General features: G+C 40.1%; 1 protein-coding gene across 1 annotated transcript in view; it reads right to left on the bottom strand.

Annotated features, from left to right (window-relative positions):
* The window catches only part of Niban1 (niban apoptosis regulator 1), a 145,303-nt gene that overhangs the window by 52,438 nt on the left and 71,733 nt on the right, over positions 1 to 21,132 (bottom strand). The window contains exon 5 of the mRNA XM_048357829.1: positions 17,187 to 17,354. Coding sequence (XP_048213786.1) covers positions 17,187 to 17,354 — 168 coding nt within the window. The remainder of the gene's footprint in view (positions 1 to 17,186; positions 17,355 to 21,132) is intronic.

Here is a 21,132-nt window from a genome sequence, read left to right as displayed (position 1 = left end):
AGAACTGAATTCTGAAATCACCACTTGATAAGTGTCTACCTCCAGGCAAGTCCCTTTCCTGCCTCAAGAAAGAAAGCTGTCCACTGAAAGGATTTATTCTCAGCCTTTGCCACTAGTGGCTGGCTCATGGTAAGTGTTAGCAAACCTAGCTAATATTTTATCATAGTGTTGGAAATCACATCTCTGACAACCTATGAAGTATAACCCATATCATTTCTACTTTTTTCTTATAGCAACCACATAAAAATCAACACACATTTTACATATATATTAGTGTAATCTACACGTAACCTCTATTATTTCCCCTGATTTTATTCCAGTGAAGCTTCATGGATGTGTTAGGGATCTATATACTTCAGTGTCTGACTTCAATGTCAGCAGAAACGTCTGTACAGGTAGAGAAATGTTGATTGGGTTCTTTTTATTTTTGGTTATAATTGTCACATTCTAAAATGATGGCAAAGTTAAAATCACCAGCATGACTGTAGAGTTGTGTGTAAAATGAAATCAGATGTATATATAATAGCAAGAAAAACATTTCTTAAAAAGGAAGAAATGTTTCATGGTTTAGCCCAGAAAAACAATCATTTTAATGATAACATAATGCAACATATTCTGCTTTGCTTGTCCAGACTCTGAAACTTGACAACTGAGATGGATTTATCCATATAATAAGCCCAAAATATCATTTGATATGAGCAATAAAAACTGAGCAGAAAATGCTACCAAGTGATAGAAAGCATGAGAAAAGGTTGTAAGGCTGATAGGAAGAAGCAAATACATGATCAGGGAATCGAGGAAGAACACTGAATCTTCCAAAGAAATTCCCTCTGCTGTTGCTGTAAGTAAAATACGCCACGCACCCAAGCACTGGGCACCCTTTGCAAACTGTTCTCACCATTTCCAGGCACCTCCTCAAATGAAGGCCCAATCCTATGCTCATTTCTTATTGTATTCATATATGGCTTTGTTGAATGGAAACTCCTTTATACAATTACTTAAAGATAAAAACATTTTTAAAAAATGGAAATGGGCATGTATATACAATACCCAGGCCTGGGGCTAAAGGGTGAGTGGCAGTAGTTGGCGGGCATAGAACCAGTCTCTGGGAGCTTCTCGTTTTGGATGTCAGACAAGGAAACAGTCAATGATGATATCATGTGATTGATACTGTGACAGAAGTATAAGGCAGAAGAAAGCAGGAAGGACAGGTAGATTAAGAAAGGTGTTCTAGAGGAGATGGCATATAATTTAAGTCCTCCAGAAAAATCAAACTAAAGAGCCCCAAACAGAATCACTGGCCCAAGGTCTAGGGCAGGCAAAATTAAAAAATGGTATTATAATTCTAAAATAGGTTCTTTAAAGGAAAATTAAAAAGACAAGACATGTAATTTTAAGATTGTAGTGTATAGCACTCCATTAACTCAGTTGGTAACCTCCTTTATAATATTTCAATTTTTCCACTCTTCTCCCTCCTCTTTAGTTATGAAATTCACATTTCCAGAGACATCTTAATTAGGCTATGAGCAGCTTAAATTCCTGACCTGGTAAAAGGACACATGGTATGAACTGTGCTCATTTTAAATCACCAGATGCCAAACTAGAAATCAGAAGCAAAAACAGCGATGGAAGATTTTAGACCACCTTCTCTAGTCAATGGTAAGGTTCCCTATGCTTTCAGCATGAGCAAACCCAATTATAAATATCCATCAATCTACTATATCTCAGGACCAATGGTAGTTAGGAGCTCATTCAGTAATCCTAAGAAACTTTTAGTTTACAATGTAGTCTACTGAAGAAATCATAGAAGTTTTGTACTTCTAGACAACCAGAATTCATTATTTATTTCCATTTTCAAAATTGTTTGTCAGTACCTATGTCAGTGAATTGGTTCACCTTACCTGCACAAATGATATGAATACCTGTCCTAATACATATATAGACATTAGGCAAGAACAAGAAGGAGCTGAGGTATAGTTTTCATCTCTCTCTCTCTCTCTCTCTCTCACACACACACACACACACATACACTCACACACACACAATCATATATTTAAAATGGCTCCACTGCAATATTGAATGCACTTAATAAATAGCCTTGTTGCAAAAGTCTGTGGTTTGTGACTAGGGAAGATATTTTCAGGAAATATAGGTCATTACTCTGTGTTAATTTTCTTCAGATAAGAGTGTCGGTCAGCTGCAAACAACCTATGTTCTCAGCAATGATGACTCGTGACTGTGGCCAAAGGGAGTCACAGCTTTGTGGAAAGGCTGTTGATTTTCAACTTGAAAATATGTTATCTCATATCTTAAAAGGAGGAGTAGGGGTTTAGTTCAGTGGTCCCATGACTGGCCAGCACATACGAGATACAGGGTTTGGTCTTTATCACTGAAAATATAATAATTTGGAAGTGAAAAACAAAAGGACACCATCAATGATTCCCCTTCTCACTAAGAACCTGAGGTCAGGATAATGGTTCAGAAGTATCTAGTCGTGCATCTGGCCTGACTCACCATGTTCTCAAGAACAGAATCACTTGGGGTTAGTCCTGACATGAAATGAGCCAAAGTAATGCTTCTGTTCTTCATGATAGTTTCATCTCTCTGTGAATGTCAGGTGAACATAATTTCAAGCACTTCATTGCTGATAGAATGGACTAGACTTACATACTCTTGTCTATAAACACTACGCTTCTGGTTTTGGTTTTCTCTGTCCTCAGCATCTATGACACTGTTCTAGACATAATAGACTTTGTAAAGGTTCTTTGTTCCACATTTTGGTCCCTCTGTCACTTGAGGTGTCATTTAATATGTATGCACAAAACTAGCAGGCAAGTGATGATGACCAATGTAGAGGATCAGATGGTCTGGGAAGATAATAGGGAAGTATGGATGATGTAAGATGTCTCAGTTCTGCTCTTAGCTGGTAGTTACACAAACCACGCCCCTATCTCCCACTGGAAAGGAACTTGGCAGGGAGTGTTTTGGTCTGGTAAGATGTGAAAGTGAATATTAGGATGGTATTGTTCCTCCCCATCTTCCTTCTCTTTCACCTTCCTTGCTAACACCCTTAAAACAGGAATGTCTTGTTAACAGCTAATTTTGGGTAACTTCAAATAAAACTTTTGGTCTCAGAAGAAAACATTTAAAAAAGAAAGTCAAGACTCCATTCCAACAACAGCAAGTATGAGAATGCATCAAAAATATTAATTGCTGAAGGGGAAAAACAAAATAAAGGCTAAGTATTTAAAATGTAAAGAACTAGTAACACACACCATAAATGTCTCAGTTCCACTCTCAAATTTGCAACATACCTGACAAAATTATTGTCAGCTGTATATTTTCTCGAGCCAAGAAAATTCTAGCTTTGGACAACTTTTATACAGTTTGCCACAAGAACCCACATTTAGGTTAAGACACAACTTTATATTTCTCAGAAGACAAAATACTTTATTCTGCATTTCAATTGCCTCCTAAATTTCAACAGATGAACAGCAAATCACTTCTCTCTCAAATCAATACCAAGAAATTGCCCATGATAAGTTTAGTAAGAACAGTCTGACTTGAAAACATGTGATCTCAAACAAGAAGTTGGATTAAAGCTTTTAACAGTAACTGTCTAAATACTAAGTGGACACAGGTGATTACCATAGGTACCTGCTGAACTGAAGCTGCTTGATATGGTCAACTTGGGGCATGAGCTTTGGAATCAAACTGCCTGGGTTTGAAACCTGTTATTGGTCACCAGCTATCTTACCCACAGCCTCAAGATCCTCATCTACAAAACAGGGATGAGCCAGGTGCTGATGGCTCATGCTTGTAATCCTAGCTACTCAGGAGGCTGAGAGCTGAGGATTGTGGTTCAAAGCCAGCCCAGGCAGGAAAGTCTGTGACACTCTATCTCCAATGAACCAGTAAAAAGCTGGAAGTGAAGCTGTGGCTCAAGTGGTAAAGCACAAGCTCTGAATAAAAAAGCTAAGGTTTAGCACCCAGGAGCTGAGTTCCTGCCCCACCCTCTACCAAAACAACAAAAACAAAACCTTGGGTGGTACAAATAACAGCAGCTTCTCCAAGGCTAGTTTGTAAGGATCACTGTGTTAATCCAGTGGTTTGCCAAGTACAGTAGCCAGAGGAACAACAGAAGCAGCAGCACCCAAAAATATGTTAGGAACACAAAGTTTTAGGACCTACCTCAGACCTGCTGCTAAAGCACAAGCTCTGTCAGTACACCCAGCAATCTGTGCTTTCATAGGACTTGCCCTAAGCAGGGGGAATGGGCCAGGTAACTTCCAGAGCTGTGGGCTCTTTCTGGGATGTTGTAGACATCTGTAAGTTAGAGATGGGGGACAGTCTTCCTATCAGAGTAGAGGACAAAAGCAGAGAAAGATAATTATATCTTCCCAGAGGAGACTGCCACCTACACAGTTGCAAAGTAGCTGACTGTACCTTTTACATAAAATTCAAACAGGATGAAAGAAACAGAGTCACATTCAGGAATGAAATTTTATCCCACCTGTATTTGATATTACATTTAAGATTATTTTTACAAGGGAAATTCTATTAAGAATCCAGTTGTGGGGTGTGTGTGTGTGTGTGTGTGTGTGTGTGTGTGTGTGTGTGTGTGTATTTGTTTAGATAAAATCCTTCAGTTCATTGGGCCCCCTATCTGTCATAGAAATAGTTCTAATTAGCCAGGCACCAGTGGTTCAGGCCTATAATCCTAGCTACTCAGGAAGCTGAGATCTGAGGATTATGGTTCAAAGTCAGCATGGGCAGGAAAGTCCTTGAGACTCTTATCTCCAATTAACCATCAGAAAAGTGGAAGTGGCAATGTGGTTCAAAGTGGTAAAGTACTAGACTTGAGTGCAAAAGCTCAGGGACAGTGCCTAGGCCCTAAGTTCAAGCTCCATGACTGACAAAAAAAAAAAAAAGAAGAAAAAGAAAGGAATAGTTTTAATTTAGAAATGAAACTCAGTGGTCACATGACATTTTCTTTACAAAACTGTTTTAATTTATCTAACATTAGTTAAGAATTACTCTTTCCCCATTGATTTCTTTTTGTTTTGTTTTGTTTTTTGCCAGTCCTGGGGCTTGAACTCAGGGCCTGAGCACTGTCCCTGGCTTCTTTTTGCTCAAGGCTAGCACTCTACCACTTGAGTCACAGCGCCACTTCCGGCTTTTTCTATATATGTGGTGCTGAAGAATCGAACCCAGGGCTTCATGTATAGGAGGCAAGCACTTTACCACTAGGCCATATTCCTAGCCCTCCATTGATTTCTTTTTAACTATCTTATTGAATATCATTTTGAACTTCAGTTTTATATTATAAAAATCCTAGTTTTCTGCCATGCATATAACTTAAGAAAAATAAAAAATTGAGTGGCTTAAAGCAAAATATTTGACATATGAGAGCAAGATCATAGGCAGTGGCCATTCTCAACTTTGGAGGGATTCAGATTAAAACACAGATTTGGGGAATCTGTCTTCAGAGAGTCTAATTCAGTATGAAATAAAGCTCAGGAATCTGAGATTTTAAAAGCTTCTTCATCTCTCTCCTCATCCAGAAACTCATTCAAAAGCAAGCAGTTAACAGAACACATTTTGAAAAATATTGTTAAAGATCACTGCTGATGTTTAAACTTAAATAAATATTATCTGATGAAGCAAAGTTTTAAGGGAGCTGACAATGAATCCATTAAGTCTGGAACTATTTTGAGTGGAAGGCTGGCTAAAATTTGCACATGCTTTTCTAGCTACTAGCATAACAGCAAAATTTTGGATTATTACCAAAAGACACAGATATGATATATACATATGTATATATAACACAAAGATGTTTTACATATATATTCTGTTTATATTTTACTAGTAGCTTATAGAATAACTTATCAAACTAAAAAAACAATCAAACATCCTTCATATAGATTAAGAGACGTAAAGGCCACAGATGTTAGTTTTAATATTGTTACATGGCACAGAGGGGCTTATAAAAAATAGACTTGGGGGCGAAGAATGTGGCTTAGTGGTAGAGTGCTTCTCTAGCATGCATGAAGCCTGGGGTTCAATTCCTCAGCACCACATAAACAGAAAGAGTTGGAAGTAGCACAGTGGCTTAAGTGGTAGAGCACTAGCCTTGTACAAAAGAAGCTCATGGACAATGCCCAGGCCCTGAGTTCATGTCCTGGGACTGGCAGGAAAAAAAAATAGACTTGGGAAGTTATGTATCATTTAAATCAGGGTGATAAATTACAAAGAAATTAAGTAGAACAAAAAGGGATTTGGTACATCTCCTTTATAATAACAATTTAAAAATTAAAAGTTAAAAAAAGGAATTTGCGATTCTAGGACTAGAGAAAACACACAGATTCTAATGGAAGATACAGGTTTTTTTAGTGAGGCAAGTATATAACAGACTCATTTTGATGTGAACTCCTTCTTTGCCCGTGGTGATAAGAACAATCTCTTCTTCCTGGCACCAGAGAGGAATTTGCTCATGGGAAATTCATGTCTTGCTTTCAGGCAGAAAGAGTAGAGACAGAAGGCCCCTCGCATGCCTGATGTTTTCTGGTTAAGAGTGGTCAAAATGCTGATGTGGTCCATTTGGGTAATGTGTTCTCTCTTACTCTCCCACTACTTATTTTGCTTATGGCTTCTACCTATTAGACCTCTCATCTGGACACAGTTTCCTTTTGCCTGAATGATAGTTTGTACTAGAATTTTCTTTTTTTTTTTTTGGCCAGTCCTGGGCCTTGGACTCAGGGCCTGAGCACTGTCCCTGGCTTCTTCCCGCTCAAGGCTAGCACTCTGCCACATGAGCCACAGCGCCGCTTCTGGCTGTTTTCTGTATATGTGGTGCTGGGGAATCGAACCTAGGGCCTCGTGTATCCGAGGCAGGCACTCTTGCCACTAGGCTATATCCCCAGCCCTAGAATTTTCTTTAATTTGAGTTTGTTCAAGTGTAACTTGGGCTATGTAGTAAGATCTTGTCTCAAAAGAATAATATGAGTGGAATATGCAGAAAGCAAAAGAAGATAAATTTAAAACAAAAACTATGAATAATTGTAATAGATATAAATACACTGAGTACTCTGTCTACTTTCAGGTCTTCTTATCCAACAGAAACTCTATGTAAGCCTTAAAAAAAAACTGTCAATGTAGCTACATCAATACCAGATAAAATAGGTTAAACAAAAATAGCATTAAAAAAGATAAAAAATATATCATTTCATCATAAATTTCATTATAAATATAGTTCACCATGATGTAGAACAATTCCAAATATGTATCCATGTAGTAAATACACAGATACATACACATACACCTTAAAATATATAATTCAAGAATTATTAACTGAACCATGCCCCCAGCCCCTAATTAAAAAATTAATAGAAATACAAACCCTAAAGTAAACATACCATAGTGGTGGCAAATTTGAGCATAACATTCTGAGTAACTGATCATTTTTACACAACAATCATGAAGAAGATAATCTTGAAAGATATACTTGAGCTAATGGGCATAAATTGCTATAGAATATGTAGTGCTTCCAAAGAATCATGACCTTTTGTAAAAATCAACCCATATATGGGGCACAAAGCAAGACACACCAATTCTGATGTCATGTGAATCATACCGACTTTCTACAATGTAATTGTTACAAATTACAAATGCACAGCATATATTTATAATGTATGAAAGAAAATTCTAAGTATTCTAGCTATCTGGGAGGCAGAGGTAGGAGGACCAATATCAAAGGTACTCCAAGGAAAAGCAAGAGAGCCTATCTGAATAGCAAACTAAAAGCAAAAGGACCACATGGCACCATGTTTGCATGAAGCCCCAAGTTAAACCCTAGTACTGTCAAAACAACAACAAAAATACACAATTCTAAAACATAACACAATTACCAGTAACATGCAAGTAAAGGAAGAATAGAAACTAGAAAACATTCGAATCAGAATGATAAAGAAAAATACCATATATCTAAAGTCCTGAGATCTAGCTGAAATAATATGTCGAATGAAATTTAGAGCATTTCAGTTCTTAGTCTATAGAAACAGCAAGGTTGGTGGTTTATATGTATTTTAGTTGTTCAATGTTGCCAAAAAAGTGAATCCAAAAGTTAGTAGCCTAAAATAACAATGAGTATGAGTTACTTGTCATTGTATGGCTCAGGAATTAGGAGCAGCCTGCCTGGCTGCTTCTGGCTGGAGTTCTCTCCTGAGGATGCAGTCACTCCTGGCCACAGTAGCAGCTGTCAGGGGGCTTGGCAAAAGAGAGGTGCACACTTCCTGCACATGCCACTCCCATGACACACACAGGTGCCGACTATGGAAAGGAGCGCTGAGATCCTATCTATTCACATGGCCTCCCCATGGGGTTGCTGTATGTTTTCTTATAATGACAACAAGGTCTTCCCAAGACATAGGAGGCAGGAAGAGACTAGTCCTCTTTTGTGGTCTATTCTTGGAAATCACTAGCTATCACTTCAGCCACATTCTGTGTAAAGGGTAAATTTGGCCCACATTTGAGTAGAGGAAAACATCAGGCTCTCTTTGTGAAGGAAAGAACATCAACATATCTGAAAGCATTTTAAACAAGGATGATGGGCTGAGCAAACAGCAGAGAAGGCAAATTCTGTAAATTGAAGTCCCAAGAAGTAGAAGAAAAGTGATTTTTTAAAAATGACCCCAGAAATTAACACAATAGAAAAGTCTATAAAGCCCAAATTCTAGGATTTTTATTTTAGGTTTGTTGGGGTCAGCTGTGCCTTTAAGAGGCCACAGCTGGCCTTGGCCTGTCCCCTCCCCTTCCGCCTTTAACAGGAAGAGAAGCTCCTGCTCCTGACGCGAGCACGTGTGCAATGGCGGGGGAACCCCAGAAACCCCATCCTTGTGGGGCTGGGCCTCCGCCCACACCGGAAGTCCCCTGACATCACTTGATGGACACCCCTCGTGGCCAACCTGTTCTCCCTCTCTTGTGACCGCCCGAAAGGCGGGGTATATCTATGCCTCCTCATTTGAATAAAATTAGAATCATCCCAGAGACGGTCTCTGAGACCCCACGCGCCGGAGTCTTCCTTGGGCTGGCAGGCAAGGGGTTCTCACGACCACACTCGAACTGAGGCTCACCCGGGACCCCGCTCCCGTGTCTAAACCCTACCGGCCGGGGGGACGTGAGAGAGTGAGTATGGATCCCACACGGAAGAGATAGATAAGCCCAGGACCCCTCCCCACGTGGATGGGGAGGAGTAGAGCAAAGCCCGGCATAGGTTGATAAAAATTAACAAACTTCCAGTAAGACTAGCACAATAAAGAATATTTGGGGGGAAAGAACTCAGAGGGATTACTGATGTTGCAGAAAATAAAGGGGCATTGGGAAGTTACCCATGGAAAAAGAAAGAGGGTATATGCAAAACTTCATGCCACTAGATGTAAAGACATCAACAAAGTGATGATAATTCTGGAAAATTATAGGGAAAGGTAACAAGATCAGAGAAGGACACATAAGAAATTTCTAGAAGTAGTAGTAATGTTCTTTATACCTTGTAAATGCATCATAAAATTTATATTTACTCAGTATTTAACTTTGAAAACTTAAGACAACTAATAGAATGAGTAATGCTCCTGGCATGGTCTCTTCCATCTCTCTTCTCTCCATGTGTTCATGGGTCAGAAGGGAAACATGACTTACTATACAGGGCTATTCTTGGAGAAAGGCTGTTGATTTTAAAAATAAATCCATGGATATACACCAAATAGGGTCATTGTACAATGTTATCTCATTACATATTAAAATAGCCATCATATATACTCTGTCATCTTGATAAGTATGTTTCAGTCTTAATAGGTCCCAGCTACAAGTTAAGAAAGAATCCTGAAAACTATTTAAATTTATCCATAGTCCATCAGAGTTAAGGCCAAAAACTGTTCAGTAACTTTATTATCCACACAATCCAAATAGCACAAATTTAAAAATTGCTTGAATGAACGTCAATTCTTTGCTCATTTAATCTTTTTCTTCTTGTTCTCATTTGTCATCTTTATTAAAATCATATCATTTTAAGATCTTTATACCCAAATAACTATTTGGTTGATGGGAAGTGGGAAAGGGGGTGGGCACTTAGTGATTTCACTGATGCACTACTGGTTTTACAGGCCCAAAGCAGTATTCAAATGCAGTTCAGTAGTAACATAGCTTTAAGCAACAATGAATTTAAGACTACAGGCAGGCTGTGGCAAGAAACTCCACAGAGATCCGTTTTTCACTTCCAGCTCAGACTGCTTTGAGAACTTCAGGTAATTTATTCAGACCCCAGAAGTCTAAGCAATAGAAAGGCATAATATAGCCAATTATTTTTAAATCCTGCCAACCTATGTGCTCATAGGCAACTTCAAGTTTTGATTTAAATTTCTGAAATTATTTACAGTTTTCATTTCAGGCTCTAAAAATTTAACCAGACTATAAGCCACTCTATCACTTATTTTATCTTCTGATCATATCTAAACTAAACTATATAGACCTGTTCAGATGACAGACAAAATGCCAAAGTCAGCTTAGGGAGTACTAATCATCTAAAACAGACACGTGCAAGCTCTCAGAGGACCCTAAATGATTTACTTATGACTTTCTTCACTCTGGATCAGGCAACTGTATCACTCTGACTTAAAAATCCTATGATTTAAATTTGCAAGAGATGAGGCTTTTGTAAGGTAATGCTGAGAACCAACATGACAGATCTAGCAGAAACAGATGCCCAGAGTTAAGGGATCAGGACATTTTGTTCTTTGCCACTAATTGGCTGTGACCTACTGAAGCCTTAACACTCATAAGCCTGAAAGGATAGAATAAGTGACCACCAAGGTCTCTCCAGAATGCAGAATTTTATTAATATAATCAGCAAGAGTCAGAAAGAGGAAGTAACAACTGTCTAAAGTGAAAATCACATACTCTTAAAGGGACAGAGAGAAATATGAATAATTGAGCACAGGCCAAACTCCAGGGAAGAAGAATTGCATATGGAACCTTACTACTAAAGAAGGAAGTTGATTTCTAGCTGAGTTTCTGTTTGTTGTTTGGTTTGCTTATTTGCTTTATTTTGGTTTTCTGCTTCATTTTGCTTCAATTGCAGTAATGGGCATTGAACATGTGGACCTCATGCTTGCTAGGCAGGCTCTCTGTCTCTTGAACCACACCTTCAGTCCTAGTTTTCATGAAGCAGCAATTACCATTGTGTTTGTAGCACTGTGTTTGCAGTGCATAAAGGTAGGTGTGCATGACAACAAATGTACACCATAGAATTTTCGTAAGTAAAAGCATTCAAAGAGATGTGTGCAAAGATCTGATCATTATTTAGCTGTCTCCAAACATTATTCGTTTGTAGTAGAGTGTCACTCTACTAAGAGCTTGAATGTCATTTAAAGTTTTCCATCTCATGTCTATGTTTGACCATAAATATAAGCAAGTGCCACAAAATTCTCGTGTATTTTCAAATATTGCAAAAGTTTCCATCCGAATTGATTAAAGCCCAAGCCAGACTCTTAGTCCCTCAAGTAATGAACTTGTTTCATAGGCGATAATGGGCTCTGGACAGAAATTAAGCTGGTGAAATAAACCTTGAGAGTTGCTGCTAGGTGCTAGAGAGGAAATTCAGCATGTTCAAATAAACACACCAAAAATGAATTTGCTCTATCTGATTTGAATTGTCAGGTCTTTCTCTATTCCCAATGTCAATTTAATTCAGCAGCATTTATTGAATGCCTAACACGTGCTAGTGTCAAAATCAAATCTAATAATGACTTCTGATTTGGCATGTGATTTCTGGGAAGGAGTGTCTGGCACACAACACTAGCAGAGTAACTAATTCCAGAATGAAACCACTTTACAACCTCATATCCTCTCACACATACACTCTTGGAAGTTAACATTGCTGTAGGCAATTGAACTGCTAAGAAGTTTACACAGTTCTTCTGTCTAGCAATCACAAGGTTCTGATTCTTTCTTCTAGGTCTTCTTCAAGCCATTGCCTTCATACTTTCTGGATCATCTACTATCTCTTTTTCTTCAATGCTCATGAAGGTATGTATGAACACTGACATTTTGTAAGTGACAGACCTGACTGACATTCGGAATACCACAGCACTGTTGAACAAGATTTTACTAGATTTGACCTCCGTTGCAGAATTACCATTCATCCAGTCATGGCTGCTTCTAACACTACCCACCTTCCCTATTCCCCAAATCCTCTAGGCTGAGGAAAATGGCTTTCTATTGATGAATCCGTTCACTCACTAATGCATCTCTGTGTGATACAGGCTTCCACCAGTTGTGTTCTGTTCACACTTTCTAAGTGCCTTCTTGATACTACAATATGCTGGCCTCCCACCTATCACCAACATGGCAGCCACCTCTAGAACACTAGCATCTGGTCAGGTCACCTATGTGCTTAAAATTCTTCAGTGGTTTTCTATTGCTGTTAGATTAATGTCCTATTATTTTGGAGATTTGCTTGCCATAGGACAGGGTCTCCCTATGTATCCCAGGCTGGTCTCAAACTTGAGATCCTCCTATCTAGCTTCCTATGTGCTGAGATTACAGACATGCCCTGAGACACCAGATTCCCAAATTCTTTGAGAGACGCAGGATTGAGTTTTGAACTCCAAGGCTTGTGGTTGCTCTACTGAATGACTGAACCATGCCTATAATCCCTTTTTGTATTGGTTAGTTTTGAGATACAGTCTTGCTTTCTGCTCAGATGCACACCTAGAATGCAATCATTGTAGTTTTTCCTTCCTAGCATGGCTAGGATGGCAGGTGCACACTGCCATGCTGTTTCTTCCATTGAGATAAAGTCTCACAGACTTATCTGCCCAGGCTGGCCTGAAACCATGGTCCTGACAAACTCAGCTTCCTAACATAGCTAGGATGAAAACTATCAGTTGAGATAGGGTCTCAGGAATGTAATGCCTCAACCACAACCCTCCATCCTCTTCCTCTTGATCTCCACCTTTCCCATAGCTCCTGTTACTGGCATGAGCCACCTGCTTCACCCAGATTTTTAATAAGCATCCCAAAGCCTGTGTCTTGCAGTGTCCCCATCTCCATTTGACTCCCAACTCCTATCTAAGCCACACCGCACAAAATTCTCTCTGTTCCTTTAATGGGTTCATTTTCTGTGTTGCTTCCAAGTCCTCATTTATCCTGTTCCTCCTACCAAGAAAACTTATGCCCCTTCCAAACCATTCACGTACCAAGGAATGCTCATCCGGAGCTGGACGAGCAGGCTTGCGCTGACAGTGATCATCAGTCCAGATTGCAAGTGTTCAGCCCTCTGTATTTGTCAGAACCTTCACCCATATCTCTATAATTACAATAACAATATTTTGCAAACTAAAAATCTGAATAGGACTGTCTCAGAACATCTTAAATTGATTCAACACTTTGTGGCAGCTGGCATTCAGAACTGTGGCCTTCCCTAGTCGGGGACAAAGGATTATAGTGTGGAGAGAAAGCTGTAGCTGTTCTAGGTACATGTCTTACAACAGCCTTGATCCTTAGCACAGTGTAAGGGGGAGTAAGATATTCTTTCCAAGACTGAAATTTTCTCATACCTGCTCAAAGAAGAGATGCTAATGTTAAACACACACACTCTCACTCTCTCTCTCTCTCACTCTCTCTCTCTCTCTCTCTCTCTCTCTCTTTCTCTCCATACCTCTGTTTCTTAGAATTATAAATAATCTTTGAAGCATGTAAAGGCTGATTCACCCTCAAAGGAGAGAGGATCACAGATCTCACTGTTTTCCCTCATCACCCTTTGGAATAAGGTCCATGAATAGGCATAATCAGGTCCTTTGTCAGGGTTACATAGAAAATACTTCTTCCTCTTAAAAAGCCACCAGAAGTAGTACTGGATTCCAAATGAATCGACTTGGTCAACTAGACCAATTTGGACCACACACTCTGGGGACACATGGGTTGGCCTATGGTTGCATTTGAGCACTAGAAAATGCATCCATGGACACCCAAGTTAGGATCCACAGTGGTCCTGAATCAGCTGCTAGAGTTCTGGGACTCAATTCTCAACATAGATGCATGGGGCCAGGGAGCCAATGGATCAATGGGAGCAGCAGGCTAAGTGCTGCTTTTCTACTTGTCTGGGGCGGAAGACACAAGCTCCAGGAAATCCCTTCAGAGGTTCTGGCCCTAACCATAGTCTTGATTTTTCATCTAATTCTAAATTCTTATAGAACTATGAGAAAAGTTGTAAACTAGAGGCCTAAAACAAGCCTGGTACTGGTTTACTGATGATCACACAATGAATAAAGCTCAGAATAGAAAAAGTGATTCAGTAAAGATGGTGGTACTTCGTGCACTGAACACAGAAAAAGAGGCTTGGTGGGAGATAGCCATCAGCTCACTGGCCTATGACAGCCAAAGACTTCTGTAATTCTGTGAGGGGATGGGTTTCTGACTGAAGCTACTGGAAGTCATGTCCAATTGTCTACAGAAAGACTCTAGGAGGAGCACATGGTCACTGGACAGAAAAATGTTGCAAAAAACAAGGGTAATATAACCAGAACTCATTTCCTTAATGCCTTTGATAGTACACTGGAGCTCAGAGCTATGTTCTGAAGTAACTGAAATCTTCCATAAATGGTGACTGAATGCAAGCCACAGAGCATTCAAAGCTCCCTAGAGAAATTCCTATTATGTACAAGGAAGGGGGAAGCAACAAGTCCCATTTGGCTAGGAAGAGAACATTCTCTGTTCAGTGAAATTCCATGGATCCTGTGTTTAGTGCCAACGGCATGTTTGTACTAGACCAAAGACAGAAATACTAAGTGTATTGAAAAATGAGCTAGACAGACCAGGCAGTGCTAAGCAATCTCTTGTCACCAAAACATCAAAAGAACAAGGCAAGATCTTAAGAAAGGGTATTATTTTTGTAGAGTTTCTGGGTCAGAGTCAATATGATGGGAACTGAAGGAGTAGCTAGCAAGTACAAGGCCACAAGTTCAACCCTACTACCAACAAAAAAATGAGTCAAATTATAAATATGCCTCAGAATTGCTATAGCAAAATCACTTCCCATTAGCCTCTGAGTGATGCACAAATGAAAACTGAGACCTGGCTGCGATATGTCACTAATGACTGCTGCTCTGTAGACCTGACAGTCTCAAGGACACTTCTGAACTTTAAAGTAATCATATGATAAAATTAGCCATAGAAGGGGAAAAGAGGCACTTGGTTGAGACGACTCAGCTTAACCAAAGAGGCCTCCCCTGACCAAGTTTAAACTCTTCTTGGCTTACCGTGGCTTTCCATCTCAACAAACCCATCATGAGTTGAACATGCATGTCATACACCAGCTTATCAAGCATCCCTGCTTAGCATCCCCAGTACTAGCCTATATTTGGGCAAAAATATTCTAACAAAACCTGACTTGTAGGGATGTGTAGAATACACAGGTGAGGGACAAAGCATAATAGTCATAAAACTCCGAATACTATATATGGAGGGATTGTCCTCAAGCCTGTGGCTGGCTTAGAGCTGCCATTCACTGCTACTGTCCAACATCAAGAGTAATCTAAATGTGTAGCACTTCTGTGCCATCAAAAAGTGGAAGGTATTGTAAGTTGAACCACTGCTAAGTTGGAACCAACTGTGCATTCTTCTTCCCTAGGCAGTAACTTAACATTTTCATTTTGGTAACTATCAAATTAGAATTTATGGAGAGGTTTGTCTCTTTCAGACACAGGAACTTTTGATGCTTCCTTACTCTTGTTTCCAGTACCTGTATAGAGGTTGCAAGAGTCAGCCCCTCATGGTATGTGATAGGCTGCCTTTCCAACTGCCAAGAAAATGCAGGGGGAGTTATTTGTACCTGAAGGCTTCATGGTGTTCAGCAAAGCCATTATTCATATCAAAATGTCAAAACACCACTCACTGGAGTAAGAAGTCTCTTTTACTACAGATGGAATGTTAATTAAATGCAGACCTCAAGGCAATGTATGGACTTAATTAATGAAGCAATCCTACCCCAAGGGGGCCCACAGACCAGCAGCACCTGCATCATGTGGCAGGTTCGTGGAAAAGCAGAATGTGGGTCCACCACAGTCCCTGAAAATCAGAGTGTCTGGGGGGACAGCTCAAGCATCTGTGCTTTCATTGAGATCTGTCAAGCAGGTTTCAAGTTTTGAGAACTAAGATTTCAAGTAATGTCCCCCAAAGGCTCATGTGTTTGAAAGCATAGAACCCACCTTGGAGATGACAGAACCTTTAAGAGGTAGGTACAGTGAGAGGAGATTGGTGGTCTGCCCTCCTGGAGTATTAGGAGACCCTAGCCCTTTCTTGCTTTCTTTTTCTTCCCAGACATCACAGGGTCAACTTCATGCTCTCACCAGATGTGTGGCCTTGCCACAGGCCCAAAAGCAAGAGCCAGTCCATGGACTGGAACCTCCACAATGGAGGCAAATAAACCTTACTCATGACAATGACACAAAACTGATGAACACCATCACCAATTGGGAAACAAGCACTACAATGAACCATGCAACTGATTGTAAGTGATTATTATTCAGAAGTAAAGGTGAAGATTTCTAAATTAAAATAAATTAAAGTAAACAGATAGGATGTTTTTATAATTAAAAGGTAAAAAAAAAAGGTGAAGATAACTGAGAAATGTTTTTGCTGGCATAGAGATTAAATCACCAGGAAAAGGAGGGATTCTGTGGCAAGCAATATGCAAGAACAGACACAGAATGGTAGAATGACAGGCTGATCCTGGACACCATTCCATATTAGGATTCACTGACACTTGGAGTTCCTCTTTTTTTTTTTTCGTTTTGCCTTTCCTGGGGCTTGAACTCAGGGCCTCAGAACTGTCCCTGGCTTCTTTTTGCTCAAGGTTAGCACTCTACCACTTGAGCCACAGTGCCACTTCTGGCCATTTTCTATATATGTGGTGCTGAGGAATCAAACACAGGGCTTCATGTATATGAGACTAGCACTCTTGCCACTAGGCCATATTCCCAGCCCCTTGGAGTTTCTCTTGTGCAAAACTCCCTTCACTTTGTTTCCTTCTCCTTTCCTGGGGCTGTGCCATCATTTGTAGCTTCTAAGAATCTAGAAAGCAGATGATGGAGCAGAGCAACTCAGAGCAGGTCACTCCTGGGAGTGAAGCATACCATGATTCAGGTGTCTGATGCAGTCGCTCAGGAGTGCACTGAACTTCTTCTGTTCTGCAGCCTCCTGGAAACAGAAGTAGCTGTGTCTGAAGAAGGGCTGCCACAGGTACACTGGGAACGCCTTGGGCAGGACCACAAAGGGCTGAGCATTTTCCTTCTCACTGGAGGCTGGAAAAGTATTGGAAAGGTAGAACATTTTAAAATGTACAGCTTTTATCTCAAATACTGACTTCAAGTCACAAAAGTATCTGGGAACCACCATGAGATGGGAAGTTGGTGAGGAAAATGGTCCTTGAGGTTCTTCTCCAGCCACTCCACCAGCTCCACCACCTCATTCCCCCAGGTGCTGGGGCTCCTCCTCCTCCTCACAGACAGCCATAGCCACTGAACACGGACAACCATGTCTCAATACCTGCAGCCAGAGCTCACCTGCCCACATGTGCATGTACACTCTCTGTTCCCTGCAGGCTCCAGTTCCCTGCAGGCTTCCCTCCATCCTGTCACAGCTGAGCACTGTCTCCACACCTGATACACTGCCCCTCCAGCTGCTGACTCTCCTGTCCAAGATCATTCAAGTCACCCTGACTGCCAGCCATGGTTTCTTCTTTCTTCCTGTTTTTGTTTGTTTGTACTCACAGCCTCATGCTCACTTGGTTTACCTGAGCTATGTCTCCACCCCAGCTTTTTGCTGGCTAACTGGAAATAGAGTGTTACAGACTTTTCTGCCTGATCTGGCTTCAAATCACCATCCTCCAAGTTTCAGCCTCCTGAATAGCTGGGATTATAGGAATAAACTACCACACTTGGCTTTCACTGTCTTTTCAATCTGACTGGAAATGTCTGTTGCTGCTAATAATCCGTTCTTTTAAAAATATTCTCTTCCCCTGGCTCTCAGGGTCACTTTTCTCCCAGTTTCCCTGATTTTGAATGAACAGATGAGCTCTGTTAACCTAGACAATGTTAGGAGCCTTGAAAAAAATCAGCAGTAACCCTTTGGAGGCTTGAGATGTAGAGTACTTGCTTAGCACATAAAAGATCATCGGTTCAACCCCAGCATGGCCTTATCTTCCCTCCAAATCAATTCCAAGAAACTCATGTTAACCCGTGGGACCGGGACTATTCAGAACCAAGACCGCAGCCATATTTCCTTCATGTATTCCTAGTACATGACATTGCACTTGTTAAAAAGTCCCAACTTCTTTCCAGCATCAGAGAGAGACCACAGAAGGAAAAGTTAGTTCTGTACTTGTGGCCCACAAGAAAAGGCCACCAATTGCTGAGAAAATAAAAGAAGAACAATTCTCTGAGACGTTAGTGACATCCCACACTCAGGAGTGAGCTGAGCGCTCAGTGCCAAGGCCAGCCTAGGCTACTATAATAAGACCATGTGGTTAAAAACAAAAAAGGCTACTGACTCACCTACTAAGAAATAGATCATAACCATAATTCATACTTAGCCAGCTACGGAGAAATTAATAAACCAGGACTAGCTTAAGTAAAAAATAGACTTTAGGGGCATCTATGGGTATATTATTTAATTGTCCTGGTCTGAAGGGTTTGGATTTATTTTCCCCCCTTTTGTTTTATTTTGGCTTGTTGTTTTCTGAGATAGTGTCTTGCTTGATAGTTCAGATTGGCCTTAAATTCACGCTCTTTCGGTCTCAGCCTTACAGGAGTACCTGGGATTACGGGCATTACAGGCATCCTGAAGGTAACAAAAAGGACAAATGCTCTGGAAGCCCAGGTTTGAGCCTACTAGTGCCTAGCACACAGCCTTGCATAAAATAGCATAAGAATGACCCAACATATGAATGAAAAAAGAATGAATAGTTGAATGCTGCAGAGAACTCTAGTCATAGCATACTATTTATTCTCTCCTTTTTTCTTGGCAATAAACCCCCTGATTTTTAGTTAGACAAGTAACCACATAGAATAAAAACAGTACCCAGATTTCCACTCTCCCTTGTAGTTTGATAGCCCACAGCTCTTACGTTGCAGTTTATGAAACCTGAAGGTATTGTTGAGTGAGAGGCAGAGAGGGAAAAGGGGGAAGAAGGGAGGGAGAGTAGGAGGGAGGAAGAAAGCAGGAAAGCAAGCAAGCAAGAAAGAAGTGAAGGAAGGAAGAAAGAAAGAAAGGAAGGAAGGGAGGGAGGGAGGGAGAGAGGGAGGGAGGGAGGGAGAGAGGAAGGGAGGGAGGGAGGGAGAGAGGAAGGGAGGGAGGGAGGGAAGGAGGGAGGAGGAAGAGGAGGAAAGAACGAAGGAACAAAGAAACAAAGAAAGAGAAAGAAACGTGCTCCTCTCCTTTTGTCTTTCCTGGTAACTCCAGCTGTGGCTAGAATTCCAGCAGCCATCCTAGACTGTGCTAATAAAGGACTCACAGAAATAAAGGAAGAGAAAGTGAAAAAAGTTAGGTCCCTGACAAATATATAGGTCTGCCTTACCAACCCTGAACTAATACCCATGTGTCTTTAGCAAGATAATAAACCCTACTGTATGTAATTGGAGACTTTTTTTGGTAGTGTGCAGTAAACCAGATTCTAACTAATAAAATGCCAGCTAAATGAATGGCTATAGTGAAAATGTGGGGGAGGGTTTTTTTAATCTATCACCCTTGCCATAAAGAACACATTTATTCATAAGCTGCAAGTGCCTTTTCTCAAGCAAGGTTAATTTCTCCCCTGGATGTGTGTGTGTGTGTGTGTGTGTGTGTGTGTGTGTGTGTGTGTGTGTGTGTGTGTGTAATTTATTCTCTGCAGTAGAAACAGCATCACACAGGGTCCTGATTAACATAGTTTTACAAAGCAGTTCTTGTTCTTTCCAATGTGTCACTATTTTGTGCAAACAACTGTTGACCCTTTGCATTTCAAAGTTTCACTCCCATTAACCTGCAGTCATCTCTTACTTAACCTTTTCTAACAATTTTCCAAATGCCATCATCAGTGTGCATATTTTCTGTGTTGAGTTGCAGTGATATCACAAGTGATCCACTGTGGAATAGGCTATTTTTGAGACACAGAAGTTCATGACATAAAATAAAAATAGTCATCAGATGTCCTAGTATGAAGCCCTTGGGCCAACTGACATTAGTCACACAGGCCTTGTGCTTTGTTTTTCTCTTCATTCTTTTCGATATGATTTCATCAATAAATCAGTAATACATTGTTCTGAGTGATTTCATTAGAAAGTTCTGGAAAGACTCTCAGTTCAACATGTTGGTTTCCCATTTCTCCATGGAACACCATAGCAAAGATAGCATGATGTTGAAAGAAAATATAAAATATAATAATAGGTATAGTGCATAGAAAGTATATCTTAGCCTAAAGCATATTTTTAGTAATAATTCATTAATCTCGGTTTATAAACCAAGTGCTAGTCCTATGATTGTGTTATTAAAAAGCAGCATGCTAAGCATTCTGCACCAAAACAACAAGAGATGAAATGATTATATCTTCCCCATACATTATAATGAAATAATTATGCCCATTAATAAAACCAGTGCTGTCTACAAGAAACCAAGTAATTACTGTGTGGTGTGATTTACACAAAGCCACATGGAGTTCTTATTACATTACCTACAGTTCACAAATCACTATGAACTGCTCTATGTGGTCTATATATCACCCATCCCTTTCTCTACATGAAAATAAATAATGAACGAGAATCAAAGAATGTCAAAGGTGCAAAGACCCTTCTCAGTGAAAGCTCCAATTTGAAGCTGGAGAAACAGAAACCAGGAGACTTAGTCTGCTCTTGAAAACATTTGTTATGTTGGGCCTAGATCCAAATTCATCTCCCAATTCTCAGGCCAATACTCTCTCCACTCAGCCCTATTTATAAATATGTAAACTAATGATGTCTTTTTTATCCAATAGCTGTGAGTTACTATACTGCTTGCTTAAAGGTGTATGTGTGTGTGTGGGTGAATGTGAGAGAGAGAATGAATATA

Source organism: Perognathus longimembris, chromosome 11 (assembly GCF_023159225.1).
Source record: "Perognathus longimembris pacificus isolate PPM17 chromosome 11, ASM2315922v1, whole genome shotgun sequence".
Taxonomy (NCBI): Eukaryota; Metazoa; Chordata; class Mammalia; order Rodentia; family Heteromyidae; genus Perognathus; species Perognathus longimembris.
This window is presented reverse-complemented; position numbering and strand designations above follow the sequence as displayed.